Source organism: Canis lupus, chromosome 10 (genome assembly GCF_048164855.1).
Source record: "Canis lupus baileyi chromosome 10, mCanLup2.hap1, whole genome shotgun sequence".
NCBI lineage: Eukaryota > Metazoa > Chordata > Mammalia > Carnivora > Canidae > Canis > Canis lupus.
In genome coordinates this window covers 37451698-37472136 of record NC_132847.1, presented here as the reverse complement: position 1 = coordinate 37472136, position 20439 = coordinate 37451698, and the positions used below count along the sequence as shown (strand labels likewise).

Here is a 20439-nt window from a genome sequence, read left to right as displayed (position 1 = left end):
TTTCCCATTTAATGGTCTTGACCCCCTTACTAAGTTTCTTCTCAAGGTCATTCCTAAGTCTGTGACACAGATGTCCCCACATTCTTAACCTTCATAAATCATCCCTCTCTTTAACCTCAGGTAGTATAGTCAGAGTTCCAAGCTCTCATGGATGTATAAATACCATTCTTTTATCAATTTCTCCCAAATCTTCCTAAGAGCCACCAGGAAATACTTAGGTATCCCATAGGTGTGTCCTACTGGTCACTTGCCAGAAAATGTGGTCACCTCTCTCTCTGCCTTCCTATTTCTGCCATTTTGTTATGACTCTCTCCTTAGATTTCTGGGCCACAAGCATGGCCACAAACCTCATTCCGAGTTCCCAGAGCATGGCTAAGACTATGCAGTAACAACTAACACAATTTTACTGAAGGCATGGGGTAAGCAGAAAGAAACTACAACATAGGAGACATTGGGTATTGCTGTCCTAGGTTCCAGCCACCATGCCTATCCAGAAAGCATCACCTGGATATCCCCTACTTTTGTCCTCTGTCCATCATCCCAGTGACAATATTGGTACATCTCCCCTGATAAACATGACCTTCCCCAGTCCTCCTACTCACCTTTAGCCTAAAGGAGAAAAAACCCTTTTCGTTCTCTAAGTCACTCTCATTATGATCTCACAAAGATGTATTTCTGCTCATAGCAGGCATTTTTTATATTATTATGAATAACAGTTAGGCCCTCTGTATCTTGAACATTCCATCCCAGTAAAAGATCTGGTTTTAATTTTGCAAAACTACAAAGCTCACAAAAATGTCATTCCCAAATCGTAAGAGCTGTCTACACCCAGAGAGGAAGTCAGTGTCTATTTCTAGCTAAAAAGAGGACACTTCTGGCTGCTTTGAAATGCAGAGAGTCACCCTCCTATCCCTGTTCTACCCATCACAAAGGACATCGGGTATTGGGTACCGTCTCTGGAAACCCTATAACTGAACCTGGTGTGTCACAACTGCTTTTCCTCAGCTCTATTATTAATTCTCCAATTAGAAATATCCTTAAATAATTCTTTTAAAAGAGGGGTTTTGTTGTATTTCCAATTTGGGCTTCAAAAAACTATGTTCTTATCTTGGATATGCTACCATTAAGCTTCTTGATCATTTCCCTTATGGTTCTTTCTGGTAAGTAAGTGCAAATCACTTTGTGGCTCTAAATATTGTCTTACCAGAGCAGAAAGGCAACCACATATATCAATAGTCAAATTGGTAGAAAATTGAGAGCACCCAAATGCCTTTAACAAGAATGATGGGAATATAAGTGCCACGCATTTGTGGTGTGTGTGTGGTTTTTTTTAACCCAGATAAACTTCTGAGTTATTTAGTCCAATATTATTTGAAAGGGAAATGGAACTGATTTTTAACAAAACATATTTTACTCGAACTGCTATAAAAATAAATTCGAGGAAAAAAATAAATCTTGAAAGTAGACAGTTAATGGTAATAATCTCCTAGATTTAAAAAATGCATTACAGGCAAATTGAATGCTGGCAACTCCGTTAAAAATAAATAATGTTCTTTTTGTTCCAAAACAAGAATTGATCTTCCTCAATTCTTCATTATTAAAATTCAAGAAAAAAATAGAACTATTTCCTATTCTGAGTAATTCATAACCTTGCATCCCAAGTGCTTTAACAGAGAGGCCAGCATAGGATAGAAACTTAAACACGAAATTGCTGAGTTACACAGGGTGGAAATGTTAATGTTCTCAAGTGTGAGTCTGTGCAGCTTTGTAGAGGTGAGATCTTTCTTACCCACAGTATCTAGCCTGGCTCCTCTACTGAGCAGACCCTCACCCACTTCCTGTTGATTTTATGTGAAAACCTGATAATTCTATAATATTCAAGAAGGTAAAAACTTCTTGGACTGAATATTTTTAATACCCAGATTGCTTGCAAGATGCTCCAGGCTAGCTGGGATTTGCAAGGATGCACACATAGGCCATCCCTGGGGAATGGACAGTGGCTATAATGTAGTAGTGAAAATCATGGACATGGATGTGTTTGCCTCAAAGGGCCCAGGATGAGGAAGAGGCTTCAGGATAAGTCCCCCAGGAATACTCAAATCTAATTACTAATTAACTTCCCAGTATCCATCCTCTCCTTCTTCTTTAGTAATAGGACCTTGATTTATTCAGTTAAAAGACACTACATCTGGTGGTGTAGTTGTTTAAACACCGGACACTTGGCTTTGGCTCAGATCATGATCTCAAAGTTGTAATCTCAGAATCCTGATCTCAGAGTCATGAGATTGAGTCCCAAGTCAGGCTCTACACTCAACGCAGAGTCTCCTTGAGACACTCTCTCCCTCTTCCTCTCCCTACCCCATGCACTCTCTCTTGCTCTCTCTCAAATAAATAAATCAATTAAAAAAAAAAAAAAGACACTACATCTCATTACCTGTTCCAGTTAGGAAGTCAACAGAATACAAACCCAAGGGTTGTATGGAGCTTACAAGAAGCTTCTTTTTTTTTAAAAGATTTTATTTATTTATTCATGAGAGACACACAGAGAGAGGCAGAGACATAGGCAAAGGGAGAAGTAGGCTCCCTGTGGGGAGCCCATTGCGGGACTCGATCCCAGGACCCAGGGTCACAACCTGACCCAAAGGCAGATACTTAACCCCTGAGCCATCCAGGTGTCCCTCAAGAAGCTTCTTTAATGACTGGTTTGGGAGGTGCAACATTTTGCCTTTTCTCCCTTCCTTTTCATGCCTCCTGATATAAGGATGTGAAGGCTGTCATCTTGGACAATGAGGTGACCTTAAGGATGACAGGATGCTGAGACAGAAAGATGGACACTGACTCCCTGTATGAACTACCCTTAGGCTTCCTTCACTTGTGAGAGAATTACTCTTCTATCTTATTTTACCTACTATTATTTTTTGTTTTCTGTTAAGTGCATCCAAACTCAATCCTAAGTGAAGTCAGGCAGAAAAGAAAGAGAGAATGAACAAAATGAAGGAGCAGTTATTGAGGTATGAAGGAAAACAAAGAGAATGCCACAGAAGCCCAGGGACAAAAGTATTCCATGAGTGAGTGAATGGTCTTAAGTGCCAAATCCTCCTGAGATGTTAAGCAAGGTCACACTAAAAAGTGTTCCTAAATATCCACTGGTGACTTTCATGAGACCATATAGGTTCCTGGTGGAGGCAGAATCTGGTTTGCAGTGGGTTGAGTGACGAGAGGTGAAGAAATGGAGACCTCAGGTATAGATAAACCTTTCTAGAAATCTGGCTGGGAAGAAGAGGCAAGAGCAGAGCAGAAGCTGGAAGGGGGTGTGGGAATGGGGCCAAGAAAGGATATTTTGAAGATTAGAATGATTATGGCCAGTCTTATGAGGAACCAGATGACTGGGAGATGTTAGATATATAAAAGTGGGGAGGCATATCAGTCCTTGTCCAGAACAGGTGCTATGGCCCCTCGTTATAAACAAATACCCCCAACTCTCCTGTGTCTCAGGGAAAGCTCCACTCCAGAATGCACCCGACTCTCTTCATGCCTTCACCTGAGCAACCACCAGAGGAAGTGCACAGGGGAGCTGCTGGCTCCATGTAGGAAGCAATCTTCCCCAGGCTCTGAGGTGAGTACCTCACTTCCTCTCACCTCTCCTCCCATCTCCACACTTACTCCCCACCCTCAGTCTGCCGATGGCCTCACCTCAACTTCATTGGAAAATAGAAAGCATTAAAGATGATTTTTTTTTTAATTTTGCCACCTCACACTTTTTGACATTTTAAACAGTTTGTTTTTCACTCACTGTTTTGTCACAGAGACCCATCTCCTCCTGAGGCAAATCCAGAGACGCACACTGCCAGGAGGACGATCGCTGGAGGCAGACAAGTTCATTCTTCTGTTTTTGAACTTGACTTTAGAGACAATAATCGGGAGAGAAAGGTTTCAGGTTTCTAAATTTACAAACTATTTGAGTTTTATAGAGCCAGCAGACATATGGAAATGTGTGTGCATGTTTTGGGTTTCACAGTGATGGGGGTTGGGGGGGCAGGGCCATGTGCCCTTTGACTCCTACACAATGAGCAGTTATCCTGCCCCACAGCCAAACAGTGGCCCCATCCTGGCATTTCCTCCCTCGGCTTCCATTGTGAATAGACAAGGGCCTGAGAAAGGTATGGTTATCAGGAGTTCAAAAACCCCAGGAATGAGGGTCATCTGGGTGGCTCAATGGTTGAGCCTCTGCCTTCGGCTCAGGTCATGATCCTGGGGTCCTGGGATCGAGTTCCACATTGGGCTCCCCGCAGGGAGCCTGCTTCTCCCTATGCCTGTGTCTCTGACTCTGTGTCTCTCATGAATAAATAAATAAAAACAAAACAAAACAAAACAAAAAAACAAATGAGGATTTGGGTGATGCCATCAGGGGGTCACTGAGACCAGTGGAGGGGATAGCTGAGGGTAAGAAGAATCTTAAATAGACAGCGAAGTGGGGAGAGAATCAGTCTCACTGCCAGCCTGAGACCAAATGTGGCAACAGGGGCTGTTGTTTGCCACTCTAACCTCCCAAATTTCTCCCCTGAAAGTGAGGCCCATCAGCACCTTGGAAGAGCTACTATCTGAACCTACATGGGGAGGTGGACTGGACTCCAGTGGCCAAGGCAGAGGCCCAAGCTGACCTCCCCTCAGGAAAGACCTTACTGTTCTGCTGCCAGAAGTGCCTGAGTGAGAGCCTCCAGCTGCTCGCCTTGGGGATCCACAGCCGTGCAGGAGCTGAGGCCACTCTCCTCTGGGCAGTCTGCTGGGCAGAGTTGGGGTGCTAGTGGTGGTGATCTCTGCCCACAAGATCTCTTCAAACAGGCATCTAGAGCACCATATAAGGCGGCCTTCGTCTGATCCACATTGTGATTTGAGTCTCCTCCTGTCTAATGCTTCTTCCCTTCCCTTCTGTGCCTCTTACAGGTGACAGATCACCACAGACAAGGCTTTTCCTCCCCCGTCCTGCTCCCTCTCCCTGACACCCCCTTATCATTATTCTTCAATAAATGTCTTGTATCCCTAACTCAAATGCTGAGGGTCAGCATCCTGAAGGATCCAAATGACAGAGATGATTAAAGAATGGGAGATCCAGAACACCAGTGGACAACCCCCTCACCCTGTACCAATTCAGGATTAAGCCTGGTTGGTCATTCTTTCTCAAAGCATTATGCATTGGGTATTAGGTTCCATTTTCATTATATGGTTTGAGCCGTTACTCCAATTTGCCTTCATATTTATTTAATTATGTAGTGTTTCAACTTATAAAAATAATGCGAGGTAGAATTCAAGCAGTAGAGAATTAAAATTATACTTCTATATTCCAATCCTAATCCCCAGAATTAACCATTAATTTGTGTGTCCTTCCAAACTGACATATGTTCCTATATACCAATGGGATTATAGGAAACATTGTGACCCATCCTGCTGTGTATTTTAAAATTAAAACTATTATTTTGGACTTATGATCATTTTTCAATATCAATATACGTAAATCTATTTCATTCTTTTTTAACAGCTGTTATAATAATTTAGTAACTCATGTCATTGAATAACTTTATTTCCAAGATTTGCCTTTTATAAATATGGCTGCTGTGAATCTCCTTGTATTTATTTTTCTGGAAAGTGATGCTCCCATGTTCTCGCCCATTTTTTATTGGAGTGTTTACTTTTTTCATATTGATTTTTAAGAGTTCTTTAAATGTTAAAGATACTGGCTCATTTTCTGATGCACGTTGTAAACATTTTTCTCTAGCTTTTTATCTTCTGACATTGCTTGACATATGTTTTTCTTTATAAGATTTAAAATTTGTACATGGTCAAATTTATGAGCATTTTCTGTTACGAATTTTAGGTTTGGAGCCTTGCATTGAAAGGCCTTCTCTATAGTAATAGCATGAAAACAAATCATCTATGTATATTTCTAGTATATTTGTAGTTTTCAAGTATTTAAATCTTTTCTTTTCTGGAGTTTATTCTGGCATAAGCGTTCTAGTTTTATTTTTTTCCAAATGACTGTCAGTGATTCTGATGTCATGTACAGAACAAACCATCTATCCTCCACTGATTTGAAATACCACCCTTGCCACATTCTAAATACCCGTAGTACTTCTTTATTAATAAGATTCTTGGTTCCTTTAGGATCCTTACAGAACCTTTGTTAATCGACCATATGGGAAAAAATGAATGAAATAAATAACAGAATGGAAACAATCACCTACATGTACATCAACAGGAAAGTTGTCCAAGGTCCTCATGGGTTTTACAGAGTGCTGGGTCAAAGGTTGAATAAGATGGTCCACACCTTCAGTGGATGCCAGGCAAGCAAGCAAGGGGGCATGGATCGGGGCAATGCAGATTCTTGCTGCCCTCTTACTGTGAAATCCTTCCCATTAAAGTTCCTGGATTTTATGAAAGCGTGGTGGTTTTTAATGAGTGCATAACTCCAGGAAAGCTTTGCACTTCAAAGCCTGTTGCTATTACAGCCGCTGCATTAGTAAAGTAAGTAGGGGGATCAGTTGCACACGAAAACTTTGAGTGTCTTATGGCATTCCTCTGCAGCAAGACAGCCTTTCTGAAGGTGATTGCAGACGGACATGGCCCTGCATCTTTGAAGTATACTCAATGCGGAATCAATTCAGGAACTCACAGATACTAGTTACCAGCTTGTGTTTATTCACATCCCAGAGAAGGGTTTAATTAATGTAATACATATTGGTCAATGCTTTGCTTTTAAACTTTACCTTTGGCCCATCAGCAGATCAATATGTATTTTAATCTTCTTCTGTTTTAGAACTGGTTTTAAGACTCACAGCAGAGGCCCAGATTTCACAATCATTAATTGCTATTATCAGCCCCTTTCATTTCCTAAACATCAGCAGTTTCTTAAAATTCTGCTTTCATTCCTCTACTAAGTTATCCCTCCTTGCCCCTCACTTGGTTCTGTAGTGTCTTTCAACCAAGTACAGAGTTTACAACTAGCCAATACTGGGAAGAAAAGAATGCCCTGAAATTCTCCATTGATTAGCTGATGTATCTGACCTCATCTACAGCTGCACACAAAACTCAAGAACTAGTCCAGCCACTTCTCAATGGATGCTGCCAAGTACTCTTCCAAGACTCCCAATGGGTTTGCCAAAGGGTAAGGGACTCATATTCTTTTTCTCTCTCTTTTTGTAAGCATCATCTTTGGATGGTCAATTATTCCACATATCACAGTATACCTTCTTATTCCTAAATTGCCAGTATTTTCTAGTATATCAAAGTTGGGGGGTCAGGAGAGTCTGACATTCCCTCATTGCATAATTGGGGCAAATCACTTAATCTCTGTGGGTCTAAATATCCTCATCTGTGAAAGGGAGTCGCAAAAGAGCAGTGTTGGAAATTATGAGATAAATATGAGTAATGTATTTTGCACAGAGCCTGGCTATGAAGATACACCCCAATAGAGGACTGTCCCTATTAACAGTGTTCATATCACTGATGTCCTGTAGACTAAATAAAGGGTACTGATTGAATGGAAGGAAGCAATCTGACTACACAGTCAGATGGCTTCCCTGCAAATGCATCTCTTGCTCAATTTAGGAAGGAAAGGAATTTGTATGATTCATCAAGACAACAACCACCAGTCTTTTCACTTGGTGTATTGCATTATTTCAAGCAAGACTATGTACATTTGCTATATTATAAAGCCTCCCTTCTTGTGCTGTCTTCAAACAATCTTTTGCATTTTTATAGTTTATTTTCTTCTAATCAAACATAAAAGTATAGATGCGCATGGTAGAAATTTAGAAATGTAGAAAAGTATAATGAAATACAAATTATAAAGAAAATTTAAAAATACTCATAATTCTACTGCTGGTAGTATTTTGGTGTGTTTTCTCTCAAATATGTACCAGTGTAGATATTTACATTATACACACATGGAGAGACAAAACAAGTCATTTCACATAGAGAAAAATAGGCTTGGTTCTGAAATGCAAATTCATTTGTTCAACAGTCCATAGTGGCTTTAAACTTAGCTCGACATTTGTTGTTGTTGGGTAAAATCAACCTCCTCAGTTCACATCTCTAAAAATCTGTGAGTAGAAAGTCAAGAAAAAGAGTAGCTTCCATATATAGTTCATGTCTTATTTTTTTTATAAACACCAAATCATGAGGACTTTGCAATGTCAGGAAGCACTCTATGAAGCCATGATTCTTAATGTGGACCATTATAGACCACTTATGAGTATAAAATTTATTTGGCAATCCGTAATTTTGTTTTTACAAATAACCTTGTGATGCATATCAGAGAAATCTTAGTATGCATATGGTTATTTCCTTAGGACAGATTCCTAGAAGTTGGATCAAAGGTAATGAACTTAAAGATTTTTAAAAAAGATTTTACTAATTTATTCATGAGAGAGAGAGAGAGAGAGGCAGAGACACATGCAGAGGGAGAAGCAGGCTCCATGCAGGGAGCCTGACGTGGGACTTGATCCTGGGTCTCCAGGATCACACCCTGGGCTGAAGGCAGCACTAAACCACTGAGCCACCCACCCACCCAATCTTTGGGCTGCCCAAAGATTAATTTATATATAAGGTCAAATGCTTTCCAGAATTATTGTGCTTATTTACATACCACCCACAGTGGCACTATTACTGGCACAGAGTTATCATCATTTTAAAAATCCTCTCAGGCAGCCCCGGTGGACCAGCGGTTTAGCACTGCATTTAGCCCAGGGTGTGATCCTGGAGGCCCAGGATCGAGTCCCACGTCAGGCTCCTTGCATAGAGCCTGTTTCTCCCTCTGCCTGTGTCTCTGCCTCTTTCTCTCTCTCTGTGTCTGTCATGAATAAATAAATAAAATCTTTTTTTAAAAAATCCTCTTAATTAGATAGGCATGAAGCTGTATTTCATTCCATCCATTGTGGCACGCTTCCTGAGCCCTGGATGTCTGCACTTTCTTTGACCATAATAGGTGTTAGGACTTCAAATTACCTGTGGTGACTCACATTTGTTCCGGGGCCTGTGGCACTGGCATTATCTTTCTTGTCTTGTTGCCCACCTGGACTCTACTATTTCAAAGCCACACTGCCAAGTTTTGCTTGATGTAAGACTACACTGCAGTCTCTTCTGACACCAAGGATTACAGACTCCCCTGGCTTCTACCCCACAATGGATTAGAAACTTCAATGCTTCTGGATGGAAAGACGGTTTTGGAGAAGAGTTTCTGATTTCCCTACTTCAAATTTCTTCCTTATCTTGCAGTTGAGATAGAGTTGGCACAGTGGTGCTTAGTTTCTAAAGGCCAACACATACACGCATGCACGCACACACACAGATTTTAGTTCTTATTCACCTTTGGGTTTATAAACATAAGTAAAATGATTATTATAGACAGTTCTCATCTCAGGCAATCACATCCATCTCAATGAGTGGATTATTATGACTCCTTACACAATTATCTGGCTCAAAGAGATTTCCCAAACACTATTTATCCAGGAACAATTGCCTGTGGGACTTTGGGAGAAGTGAGGATCCCCTAAAAAGGTGCTAAGTACCTACTAAGCTGCTTTCCTAGCTATTCTTTACATACTCCAGAGATTCACACACACACACACACACACACACACACACACACCCCAAAACTTATCACAAAACCCATGATACAAACTGCATAAAATATAGGAAATATTACATTATTACCTGGTCTCAAAACATTTGGAAAAGAGTCTGGGAAATAAGCTAAAAAATAGTAATAATGTCATATTTTAAAAAGAAAAGCCAGATATTCCTATGAAATTAAGCATAGAAGAAGAAAGAGAAAGGAGGAGGACTCTCGTTGACTTGACAAGCATTGTGTCCTGAGCACAAGAAGGGACAGACAACTAGGGGAAAGAGAGTAGCCATCAACACACAACCTTAAAAAGTGTCGATTATTTCATGGAAAAGAGGAGGAGGGGTCAGAACAGAAAATATCTCTATCAAAGAAGTAGGAGGCTAACCAGGACGGCATACTTATGTGGAAGCTACAATCTGAGCTTCAAGAAACAGGAACTAGTCCACAGTTCAGTGCTGCACCAGAAATCAAGGATTAAAACTGACATAATTAGGTGGCTTTATGAGTCAGAGGTGACTTCAAGGAAGAACAGAAGTCACTGCTTTTTGAGAGACTTTTCTGGAGATGCCCTCACCCCCACCAGCACTTTCTTAGAGAATCCACCACATCTCCACAGGCTCTCCCTGGCACCTCCGCCGAGCTGGTGGCGGCCCACACAGAGGCCCTGCTCTCTGCGCACACAGATGACCTTAGGGAGGTGGGCCACAAAGGCTCAAGGGCTCCAGGCTAAGCTCTTTTGGGGGTCTTAAACTGGAAAATTATGTGAACCAGAGCTATGGTGGCCATACCTGAGCCATTAGGAAATGGAGCTGGGAGAGCCAGTCAGCAGGGAGGGAGAAGCAGCAGTGGTGAGGGAACAGGGAGCTCAGACACAGATGAGAAAGAGGCCACGTCCTAACAAGGACTCTCTGCTTCCTTTGCAGGCCAGGTGGCACTCCTTGCCCTGGGGTTCCATGAATTATTCTGCTTTCCTTCCAATAATTTTCAGGGAGATTCAATGCCTCGTAATCAAATTACCCCTCATTGGAGACAGTGACTACTCTGTGCCATTTAGCTGTGTGCAAATATTCCCTCACAGAATGTTCACAAGAGCTTGGGAACAAAAAAAAAAAAAAAAGGTGTCATTATCTCCCTTCTCCCTGAGAGGAATCTGAAGTACACGAGGTTAAATAACATGCCTAAAGTCACACAGCTGCTGAGTGAATCTGGTTCTAAATTCTTACACCATCACTCCGGGCCATAAACACAATCCAAGCTCAATTACTGCTGATTGATAAGAAGTCCTGAGAAGTGCACAAAGTCTATGTTTGTGCTATGATCTCTTCCTTTACATTAAGTTCTAAACAGACTCCCTTAATTTGCATTCTTCATACTGATGTATGCTCCATAAGAGAGGAAGTGTGCGGAGAAAGCCAGAAGCTTCGCCGAAGTCTGCATTCTCCGAGTTCGTGAAATAAACTACAACTACAATATGAACTTTATCAGAAGTTCTTAGAGACTCCAACAGAAGTACAAACCTTTTCAGTTATTAAAAGAATCGAAAGCTTTTTATTGTGCATGAAAAAGACAAACTCCTCCCTTTCACATTATTCTACTTTATAGTACAATTCCTTTGGCTGGGAGGAGAACTTCAGACACTTTTTCAAATAACCCCAACCATTTAATCTGTACCTTTAGGAAGTCATGCTGAGAGTATATGGAAAAGAGACAGACGGAGCCAGAAAAGAGGGGTGGGGGAGGGGGGAGAGAAGGGAGAAGAAAAGGTATGGCATTGTTTCTGAAGTAGTAAGAATCTCCCAGTTTTTCTGGCCTACTTTAAAATGAGCTGGGTATTTCTATCCACAAAGAGCACCTAACATTGTTTAGGTAACTACTACTTCAAAATCTTTTGCTTATCTACTGTAGGCAAATCTTTCCACCTATTTGTCATCCTCTTACACATAAATCAGGACTGCTTACATTAACTAGACACTCACTTTGGAAGTTAGGATGCTGTCTTAGTCAGCTCAGGCTGCTGTAACAAAATACCGTGGTCGGGATGGCTTCACCAACATTTTTTTTTCTCCCAGCTCTGGAGGCGGAGGCTGACCAAGATGAACGAGCCAGCCAATTCAGCTCTCATGAGAGGCTGTCTTCCCAGCTTGCAGACAACCACCTTCTTGCAGTGTCCTTACACAGGGGAGAGACTCTCACTCTTTTTATTCTTGTAAAGCCACTAATTTCATTGTGAAGGCCCTACCTTCAAGACTTCATCTAACCTTAATTACCTCCTAATAGCCCACCATCACACTGGGGGCTAGGGCTTTAACACAGGCATTCTGAAGAAACACAATTCAGTCTGTAGCAGATGCTTCGAACTTGTTTAAAAAAAATACAACCCTGTGAGCAACACCCTAAAATATACATCATGCTATTATAACAGGAAACAAATGTCTACACAAGTAGGATGACAAGCCCCAGACAAATGCCAAGGACCTTCTACAATTTGGGAAGGCTGGAGAAAAGATCTTTGAAGATGGTTTTAAGCCATGAGAAACAGCTTTTAAGAAAATAGTTTTAGTAGGTTTACATTGAGAGAGAATCCAGATTGGAATACATGAGCACGGGGGGCACAGAGGCCCTACATGTAGGCTACTGTCTCAGGAATGGAATCCAGATGCTGAGGGTGCTGTGGGGGGAGCACAGCATCAGCTGCCACATCCCTTCTCTGGGCCATGAGCAAGTAAGATCACTAAGACGAGGGGAAGCTCAAGAACTTTGACTTGAGTCCAGGTTAAGAATCAGTTCTGGCTGGGTGACGGGCACTGAGGGGGGCACTTGATGGGATGATCACTGGGTGTTATTCTATATGTTGGCAAATTGAACACCAATAAAAAATAAATTTAAAAAAAAGAATCAGCTCTGGAGCCTTTGAAATCTTGAAAATAGTGTGTATTTTCAGAAATTTAGTTGCTTGAATCTACTTTGAGAGGCTGATTATTGTTGTGGAAAAACTACTTCAATAGACTTCGATTCTATGAAGGTAAAGCCAAGATACTAATTTGAAATTTAGAATTTCCAGAAAACATCAACTGCTTTGTGTAATTATATCTAAAATTTGATTTATTATGTGTCAGTAGACTTTGGCTAAGAAGTAGGTTGGAAGGAAAGCTGACATATTTTCTCTATTCTTTCAAGGACTCACTTCATGTATGGGTAGAATACTTGGAGTCTGAGTAAAGGAAACACCATAGAGCACACCCATTGTGGAGAGGTAAGTTGGCCTCTAAAACATGGCAGCAGACCAAGGAGAGGGACTTTGTGGAAGGGATTTTCCTAAGAACATTGGGAGTCTTTATGTCTATTTTTAGTTTTAAATTTTTTCTTTTCTTTGATAAAACTCCCTTAAGTTATTCTCAAGTCTTCATCAAAGTTTTGCTAAACACACAGCCTGGTCTTAGCAAAAAGAACAAATTAATAATTCAAAAATTAATAGTAATATTTAGAGTAATTAAAATAGTAAATTTTATGTTTTGTATATTTTACCAAAACTTAAAAAGATTTTTTAAAATAGCTTTTTAAACTTCCCATTAAAAAAGTCCCAGGTCCAGATAGCTTCACTGGTAAATTCTATTAAATGTATAAAGAAAAACTAACGTCTATCTTTTCCAAACTCTTCCGAAAAATAGAATAGGATGAAGAGTTTCTCAATTCATTCTATAAGCCCAGTATTACCCTAATATCAGCCAAACACATCATAAGAAAATAAAACCTCAGACCAATATATCTTATAATTATAAACAGAGATACAGAATTTCAACAAATTCTAGTAAATGGAATCCAGTGACACACAAAAAAAGAATTATACAACACTGTAACCAAGTGAGGGTTATTCTTTGGAATGCAAGGTTGGTTTAATATGTGAGAATTAACCAATGGAATGCATCATATTAAAGAATAAAGGACAAAAGCACATGATCATCTCAATAGACGTATAAAGATCATTTGACAAAAAAGGCGCCTAAGATTCAGATGGAATTGCAAGAGACCCAAAATAGAGCATATATATATATATGAGGACTAGCACTTTGCAAGCACAAAATTAATTCCAAAGCTACAGTACACAAGACAGTGCAGTCCTGGCTAAGAAGAGATATACATGATGAATGTAATAGAACTGAGTCTAGAAATAAGCCCTTTTAGTTACAGTCAAATGATTTTTTTTAAGTGCCAAGACAACTCAATGAAGAAAGCATAGTCTTTTAAAAAAAAATGGGACAACTGAATAACCACATGAAAAAAGAATGAATTTGGACCCCAACCTCACACTATATACAGAAATTAACTCAAAATGGATCATTGACCTAAATATAAGAAGTAAAACTATAAAACTCTTAGAAGAAAATAGAGTAAATCTTTGTGAACTTGGGTTAGGCAATGGCTTCTTAGAGATGACACAAAAAGCATAAATGACAAAAGAAAAAAAATCAGTAAAATTAGACTTAACAAAAACTAAAAATTTTTGTAACTTTAAAGGACACTATTAAGTGAAAAGACAACATATAGAATGGAATAAAATATTTATATATATATATATTTATGTGTATATATATATACACACACACATATATATTTATATATATATACACACATATTTATATATATTTGCTTATATACATATATATGAATATATGTATATATAAATATATATATCAAGAATTCTTACAACTCAAAATCTTTTTTTTAAAGATTTATTTATTTATTTATTTATTCATGATAGACACAGAGAGAGAGAGAGGCAGAGACATAGGCAGAGGGAGAAGCAGGCTCCATGCCGGGAGCCTGACGCGGGACTTGATCCCGGGACTCCAGGATCGCGCCCTGGGCCAAAGGCAGGCGCCAAACCGCTGAGCCACCCAGGGATCCCCACAACTCAAAAATTTTAAAAAATGAATAAATCAAATAAAAACAGGCAAAACACTTGAATAGTCATTTCTCCAAAGAAGATATACAAATGGCCAATGAGGACATGCAAAGATACAACACCATTAGTCATTAGCAAAGGCAAATCTAAACCATGATGAGATATCACATCACACTCTCTAGGATGGCTATTATAAAAAAGATGGACAACACAGGATGCCTGGGTGGCTCAGTCAGTTGGGCATCCGACTCTTGATTTCGGCCCAGGTCATGATCTCAGGATTACGAGATCAAGCCCCATACTGAGCTCCCCACTGAGTGGGGAGTCTGCTTCAGATTCTCTCCATCTCCCTCTGCTCTTCCCTTACCTACCTCCCTTTCTCTCTTGAATAAATAAGTGAATCTGAAAAAAAATAAAAGGACAACAAGTGCTGACAAGGATGTGGAGAGATTAGAAACCTTATTCATTGTCAGTAGGAAGGTAAAATGGTACAGTTACTTTGGAAGACAGTCTGAAAATTCCTCCAAAACTTAAGGTTGGAGTTACCATATGACCCAACAATTCCACTCATAGAGGTATATGCAACAGAAATAAAAACATGTCCACACAAAAACTTGCACAGAAATGTTCATAGCAGTATTCTTCATAATAACCCAAAAGTAGAAACAAACCAAATGTCACTCAATGGAAGAAAAAGAAAATGTGGTATATCCATACAATGGAATACTATTCCACCTAAAAAGGTATGAAGGGCTAAAATATGCTACAGTATGAATAAAACTTGAAACCATAAATCTAAATAAAAAGAAGCCAGGTTAAAAAAGGCAACACACATGATTATATTTATATGACATGTCCAGAACAGGCAAATTTAGAGAGACAAAAAGTTGATTATGGTTGCCAGAGGCTGGGAGGAATCGCTCAACGGGTGTGGAGTTTTTCTTTGGAGTAACAAGAATTTGTTCTGGAATTAGAAAGTGGTGAGGGTTGCACATCCTCGGAATACACTAAAAACTATGGAATGAACTGCATGATATGTGAATTATATTTCAGTAAAGCTGTAATTTTAAAAATATATGCAGGCAGGCACTCTAATCTAAGTATTTGAATTCTTATTTGAATTGTTATGAAGTAAGTAAATGTATTCAATGGGTGATTACCAATTGAGAAAATTATTTAATGAGAAAGTGACACAAGGTTTCCAGTCTCGTTAATGTGACATTCAGGAAAACTGTGCTGGATTTCCTCAGGAGTCTCTCTTTATGGGGAACAGCGATTCTGTCTCCCTATGGATTAGAAAGAAGCTGTGCAGATTACGAAGTGACTGTGAAGCTTATACTGGCATCCCCGTGTGCCAGGATTTTCATGTACAGCCACACAGGTTGTGCACTGGTCGTGGAGACTGTGGTGTAGATAGTGCCCTCTGGAGCTGTGCTGGCTGCCCTCTCTGCAATGTCTGCGTCTTTCAAGGCATCCTGGGCTCAGGCACACTTCAGTAAGAACATCACTACCATTAATTACTGAAAACACAAGTGTAATGCTGTGAATGTGAACGCTGCTTCATGGGAATCTCTCTCTCTCTCTAGTCTTCACAGCACATATTTAAAATATTTCTTCCCAACCCAGAGGAAAACTTAAGTGTATTCACAGATGGTGTTTCTGCGACCATAAAAGCACTTGCTGTGGGTTCAACGGGCAGCTGTACATCAAGGTCGCTAGAATGAACTGTTGCCTTTAAACCCCGGGTCCTAAATGATTTGCAGGGAGTGTACAAGTTCAAGAGCTTTCCATGCAGTTTTACTGTGGAAGCCTCTTACTTTCAGGCCATAAGTGAGCTTAGAAAAGGCAAATAATAAATATATTTTGCTTATTGTTGAAAGAACAAAGGCAAAAACCAGATGTTCTATTATACCTACTGTATTTATTTCTTACATGGTGCTTTTTACTAGGCATCCAATATGATTCCATCCATTCTGGATTGCATTTAAGATTTTTCCCTTAGAGAGATACCCTAAAACATAGCAGGGATCCAGGAAAGGTGGCTCCCCTTATATTCTTGTCATTAGTGAATATTTATGAATATCTGATAGCTCTTAACCTGTCAGCTGAGTCTTCTTCAGATCTAAATAAGACTTTTTATTTTACATAGTTTCCTATAGCAGCACAACATTTCTGGAGCCGCTTCACTGGGAGGATTCTGTCAACAATCAGCATTCCACTGGCATTAACATGCAATAAAAGACAATGAAGCATGACTCAATTAAACCACACACACACACACACAAAAGTCTTCAGATAACATTAACCCAGTAGTCTTCAAAATCTATGTGGAGCTTCTGCTGCATGGCTAGCCTTAAGGTCAGTGCTTTGAAAACACATGCCTAAGCCTCTAACAACCCTGCATGCAAGATGATTTAGAATAAAGATCAAAACTCTGTTTTGTCTCCTTCCCATAGTGTATCCAAGTATTTTACAGCTTATAAAATGCAGTATCAATTAGGTCTCCCTGCTGCAAAAAGATTAAGAACAAATTTCCCTTCAAGATGTCAATGCAAATTTAATTTATACAGAAGATACAGTTTGGGAGCCCTTTAGAGTGAGATCTATTTTAAACAAACAAACAAACAAACAAACAGACCAAAAGATTATGTGGGGAGTGGTTCAGAGAAAATATGTAAGCACCTGCTGTATGAACTCACAGGACATCTGATATTGGGGTATGCCAATCAACACATTTCCACAACCACAGAAGAGTCTTAGAATAAAGTTGCCACGGTTTGAGAGAAAATAAGGAGCTCTTCTACCAATATGTTTATACACACATTTCTGTCTCACATAACCAGGAGGGTTAGGTACGTTCCTTACAGAACTAGAGGCACAGTTCCTACAGAACTGTTGGTTTGTTTTGGTTTTTTTTTTTTGTTTTTTTTTTTTTTGCTGTACTTGAATATTTAATGCTCTGGGCATTAATCATCAATATTTTAGGTTTCATTATTGAATACTTAAATCATTCTAGTGAATATTGCTCTCATTGAACTAAATCATTCGAACAAAAACTATATGGTTTCACCAAAGTAAAGATAAAATAGATTCAAATAGTGTACAAAAAAAATTTCAAGGATTTTATTGTTTGGGGAAATTATTAAAATTATTTTGCTTCAGTTGTAGCAAAAAGTCATAGATAAATGACCAGGGACATGTGGTGAGCTCATGGGTAAACAGTAAAGGAAAATACTCTGGCATGTTTAAGATATAATTTATAAATTCCAAGTCATTATTTGAAGCTATGATTAATATAACTTCTTTCAAGCTGAATTTCTTTTGTAAGAAAGCTATAAAAATATGCCAACAACAGTGGGAATCAAATAAAAACAATTATTTAAAGTAAACCTTTAAGATAAATTTATACATTAAAAGATACCTTTCTAATACCACAGAAATTAAAATACCTGTTGAAATCATAGGTTCATTTAAAACTATCAAAAATGGGGGTGCCTGGGTGGCACAGTCTATTGAGCATCCAACTCTTGGTTTTAGCTCAGGTCATGATCTCAGTCATAGGATTGAACCCTGTGTGGAGGTCCTCATCCAGCAAGGGGTCTGCTTGGGATTCTCCTCTCCCTCTGCTCCTCCCACTTGTGCTTGCACACACTCTCTCTCTCTCAAAAAAAAAGAAATCTTTAAAAAAGTTTTTAAAATTATCATTATCAACAATGATAGCAATTGAGTGATTAAATGCCCAAACAGAAAAAATTACTGCTTATAATATTCAGAAGCCAGGAATATAAAATGAGAACCTAAAAATTTTTTGGAAATTCAAGTTATGAAGGCAATTGATAAGGATAATTTAAAAGAAGGAACAATTTTTTTGTCTGGAAATGTAAAAACATTAATTCTTTAAAAGACACTAAAAGTTTACTAGGTGTATTAGTTTCCTATGGCTGCTGTGACAAATTACTCCAAAGTGTGGTTTAACAAATGTAAATGTATTCTCTCACTGTTCTGGAGCCTCAGAGGGAAGAATCTGTCTCCTGGCGCTTTGTAGCTTCTAGGTGCCCCTGTAGTCCTGGGCACGTGGCCCCTTCCTCCACCTTCAAAGCTAAACAGAGCCTTCTGCTTTCTGTAGTCAGATCACCTCTTGCCTCCCTCTCTCATTAGGACACCTGTGATTGCATTAGGGCCCACCCAGATTATCCAGGATAATCTCCCCATCTCAAGATTCTTCATCATATCTAAAAAGTCCCTTTTGCCATGTAAGGTAACCGTCACAAGTTCTGGGAATTAGGACATAGATGTCTTTGGGGTCATTGTACCTTAACAAGTCTACCATAACAGTCCAAAAACTATATTTTAGAATTTTCACCTCTATCCTAGAAGTTGTATAAGTTATTACTTTCTTGATCAGCTTTACTTAGCCTGTGTCATTATTTTCCATAGGACCATCAATGGCCAGTTGATCATCAATATCTTCCAACTGAAAGTCTCAGAGGATCTCTGAGGTCTCTCAGCCAAACTAGTGACACTAGGCAATGTAATGAAGGGTATTGCTTTGAAGGATAGATCCAAACTTCACCATTCTTCTCATTATTAGTCATATGGATAGATGTGTTTTGTTTTGTTTTGTCTAATCAATGGATAAGTGATCTAGATTTCAAAACAAAACACATTTTTCAAAATTACTCCTAACTGGGCAGGATAATATTTAGAAATTTTTTCTTCTTTAAAAAGTGCGAATTTTTTTGAGTAGGCCTGGCAGAGTGGAAATAACATGGGCTTTGGAATTAGAGCTCTGGGCTTACTACTTATTGGGTTACTTTCCACCTTTCATAGTAGAAAACTTATTTATTAAAAGTGCACAGTAAAATAGGATTGATTTACCATTGTTCAGATGATCTATACAAGAAATTCAGAAGTAACTGGTAAATAAAGTAGCATGAAAATAGTAATTATCTCATTAAGCATATATTATAAATGTGAAATGGTGTTGCTAAGTCTAATAAATGCTAGAAATTGGTAAATGAATGTTACCATTCTACTATTTAAATTATCACTGAACTGGCGATTCCCACAATTTCCCACACCTCAGCCTTTGTGTTATGTCATTCCAAAATGCTTATATTAAAAATTCAGGCAAAGCTTCAGTAAGTTAGTGTGACTTAGATATCAGAACAATAACTAAGAATCCCTTTGATAGTGATGGATGATATAGGTATTTTTCTAGATCACAGAAAGTTAGTAAGAAAATCCACATACTAAGGTGTAAAGAAAAATTCCTTTCCTTTAGAAAAATATTTGAAGTCATTCTCCTGAGAAATGCCTACTTTATATATCATTCTTAAGGAGGTAAAGAAGCTGATAGAGCAACTGTCCTTGCCAACAGAACACAGATCTCAAATCTGCAGTGATTGGTCACTAACATGCTCAGAAGCAGTCTAGAGTTCCTCAGATCTCCATAGGATATGTCATTAAATCTTCTCCTCCTGCTGGGTCTGACTTCTGGGAAAAAAGCATATGGTATAAAAATTACTATATTTGGTAGTGAATACTAATGATCACTCAGGAGGCTCATCCTTCAGTTTCTTTGGCCTTTAGCATCTAGTTGGTTATAAATGTGACATGATTTGATTTGATTTAATAATCTTTTTGAATTTGTGGCTCAGGGTTTACAGTATAAAATGTATCTGTAAAATCAGATACCCACCTTTATTTTTGGCACTATCCATCCCATTAACAGATGGTAAAATTAAGGCAAGAAAACCCAGGACTTTCCAAGGCTAAGTTTACATAGGTGCTCATTCCTCTTAAATTAGTAAAATCTGGAAAAAGATTCAACACAAACCTACACACACACACACACACACACACACACACACAGATGTATAAGTGATATAGGGCAACACTGTTTTTCTATAGT

At 39.0% G+C, this 20439-nt stretch overlaps 2 protein-coding genes across 10 annotated transcripts in view; one reads left to right on the top strand and one right to left on the bottom strand.

The window, feature by feature from the left end:
- LOC140641475 (uncharacterized) overlaps positions 1-12877 on the top strand; it is a 41598-nt gene extending 28721 nt beyond the window's left edge. For 3 of the 5 annotated variants that reach the window (XR_012038003.1, XR_012038002.1, XR_012038000.1), the window contains 3 exons: positions 2762-2874; positions 3496-3616; positions 3807-6433. The gene's annotated coding sequence lies outside the window, so the exon portion shown is untranslated. Of the gene's footprint in view, positions 1-2761; positions 2875-3495; positions 3617-3806; positions 6434-7070; positions 7160-12799 lie in introns of those variants that run through there. The other 2 variants (XR_012038001.1, XR_012038004.1) reach the window with 2 other exon arrangements.
- The window catches only part of CCDC171 (coiled-coil domain containing 171), a 467902-nt gene that overhangs the window by 141327 nt on the left and 306136 nt on the right, over positions 1-20439 (bottom strand). The window contains exon 26 of one of the 5 annotated variants that reach the window (XM_072841434.1): positions 3810-3902. The exons of the other annotated variants lie outside the window; for them this stretch is intronic. Within the exon in view, the coding sequence (XP_072697535.1) occupies positions 3879-3902 (24 nt within the window). The 3' untranslated portion in view covers positions 3810-3878. Of the gene's footprint in view, positions 1-3809; positions 3903-20439 lie in introns of those variants that run through there. 5 annotated transcript variants of the gene reach the window in all.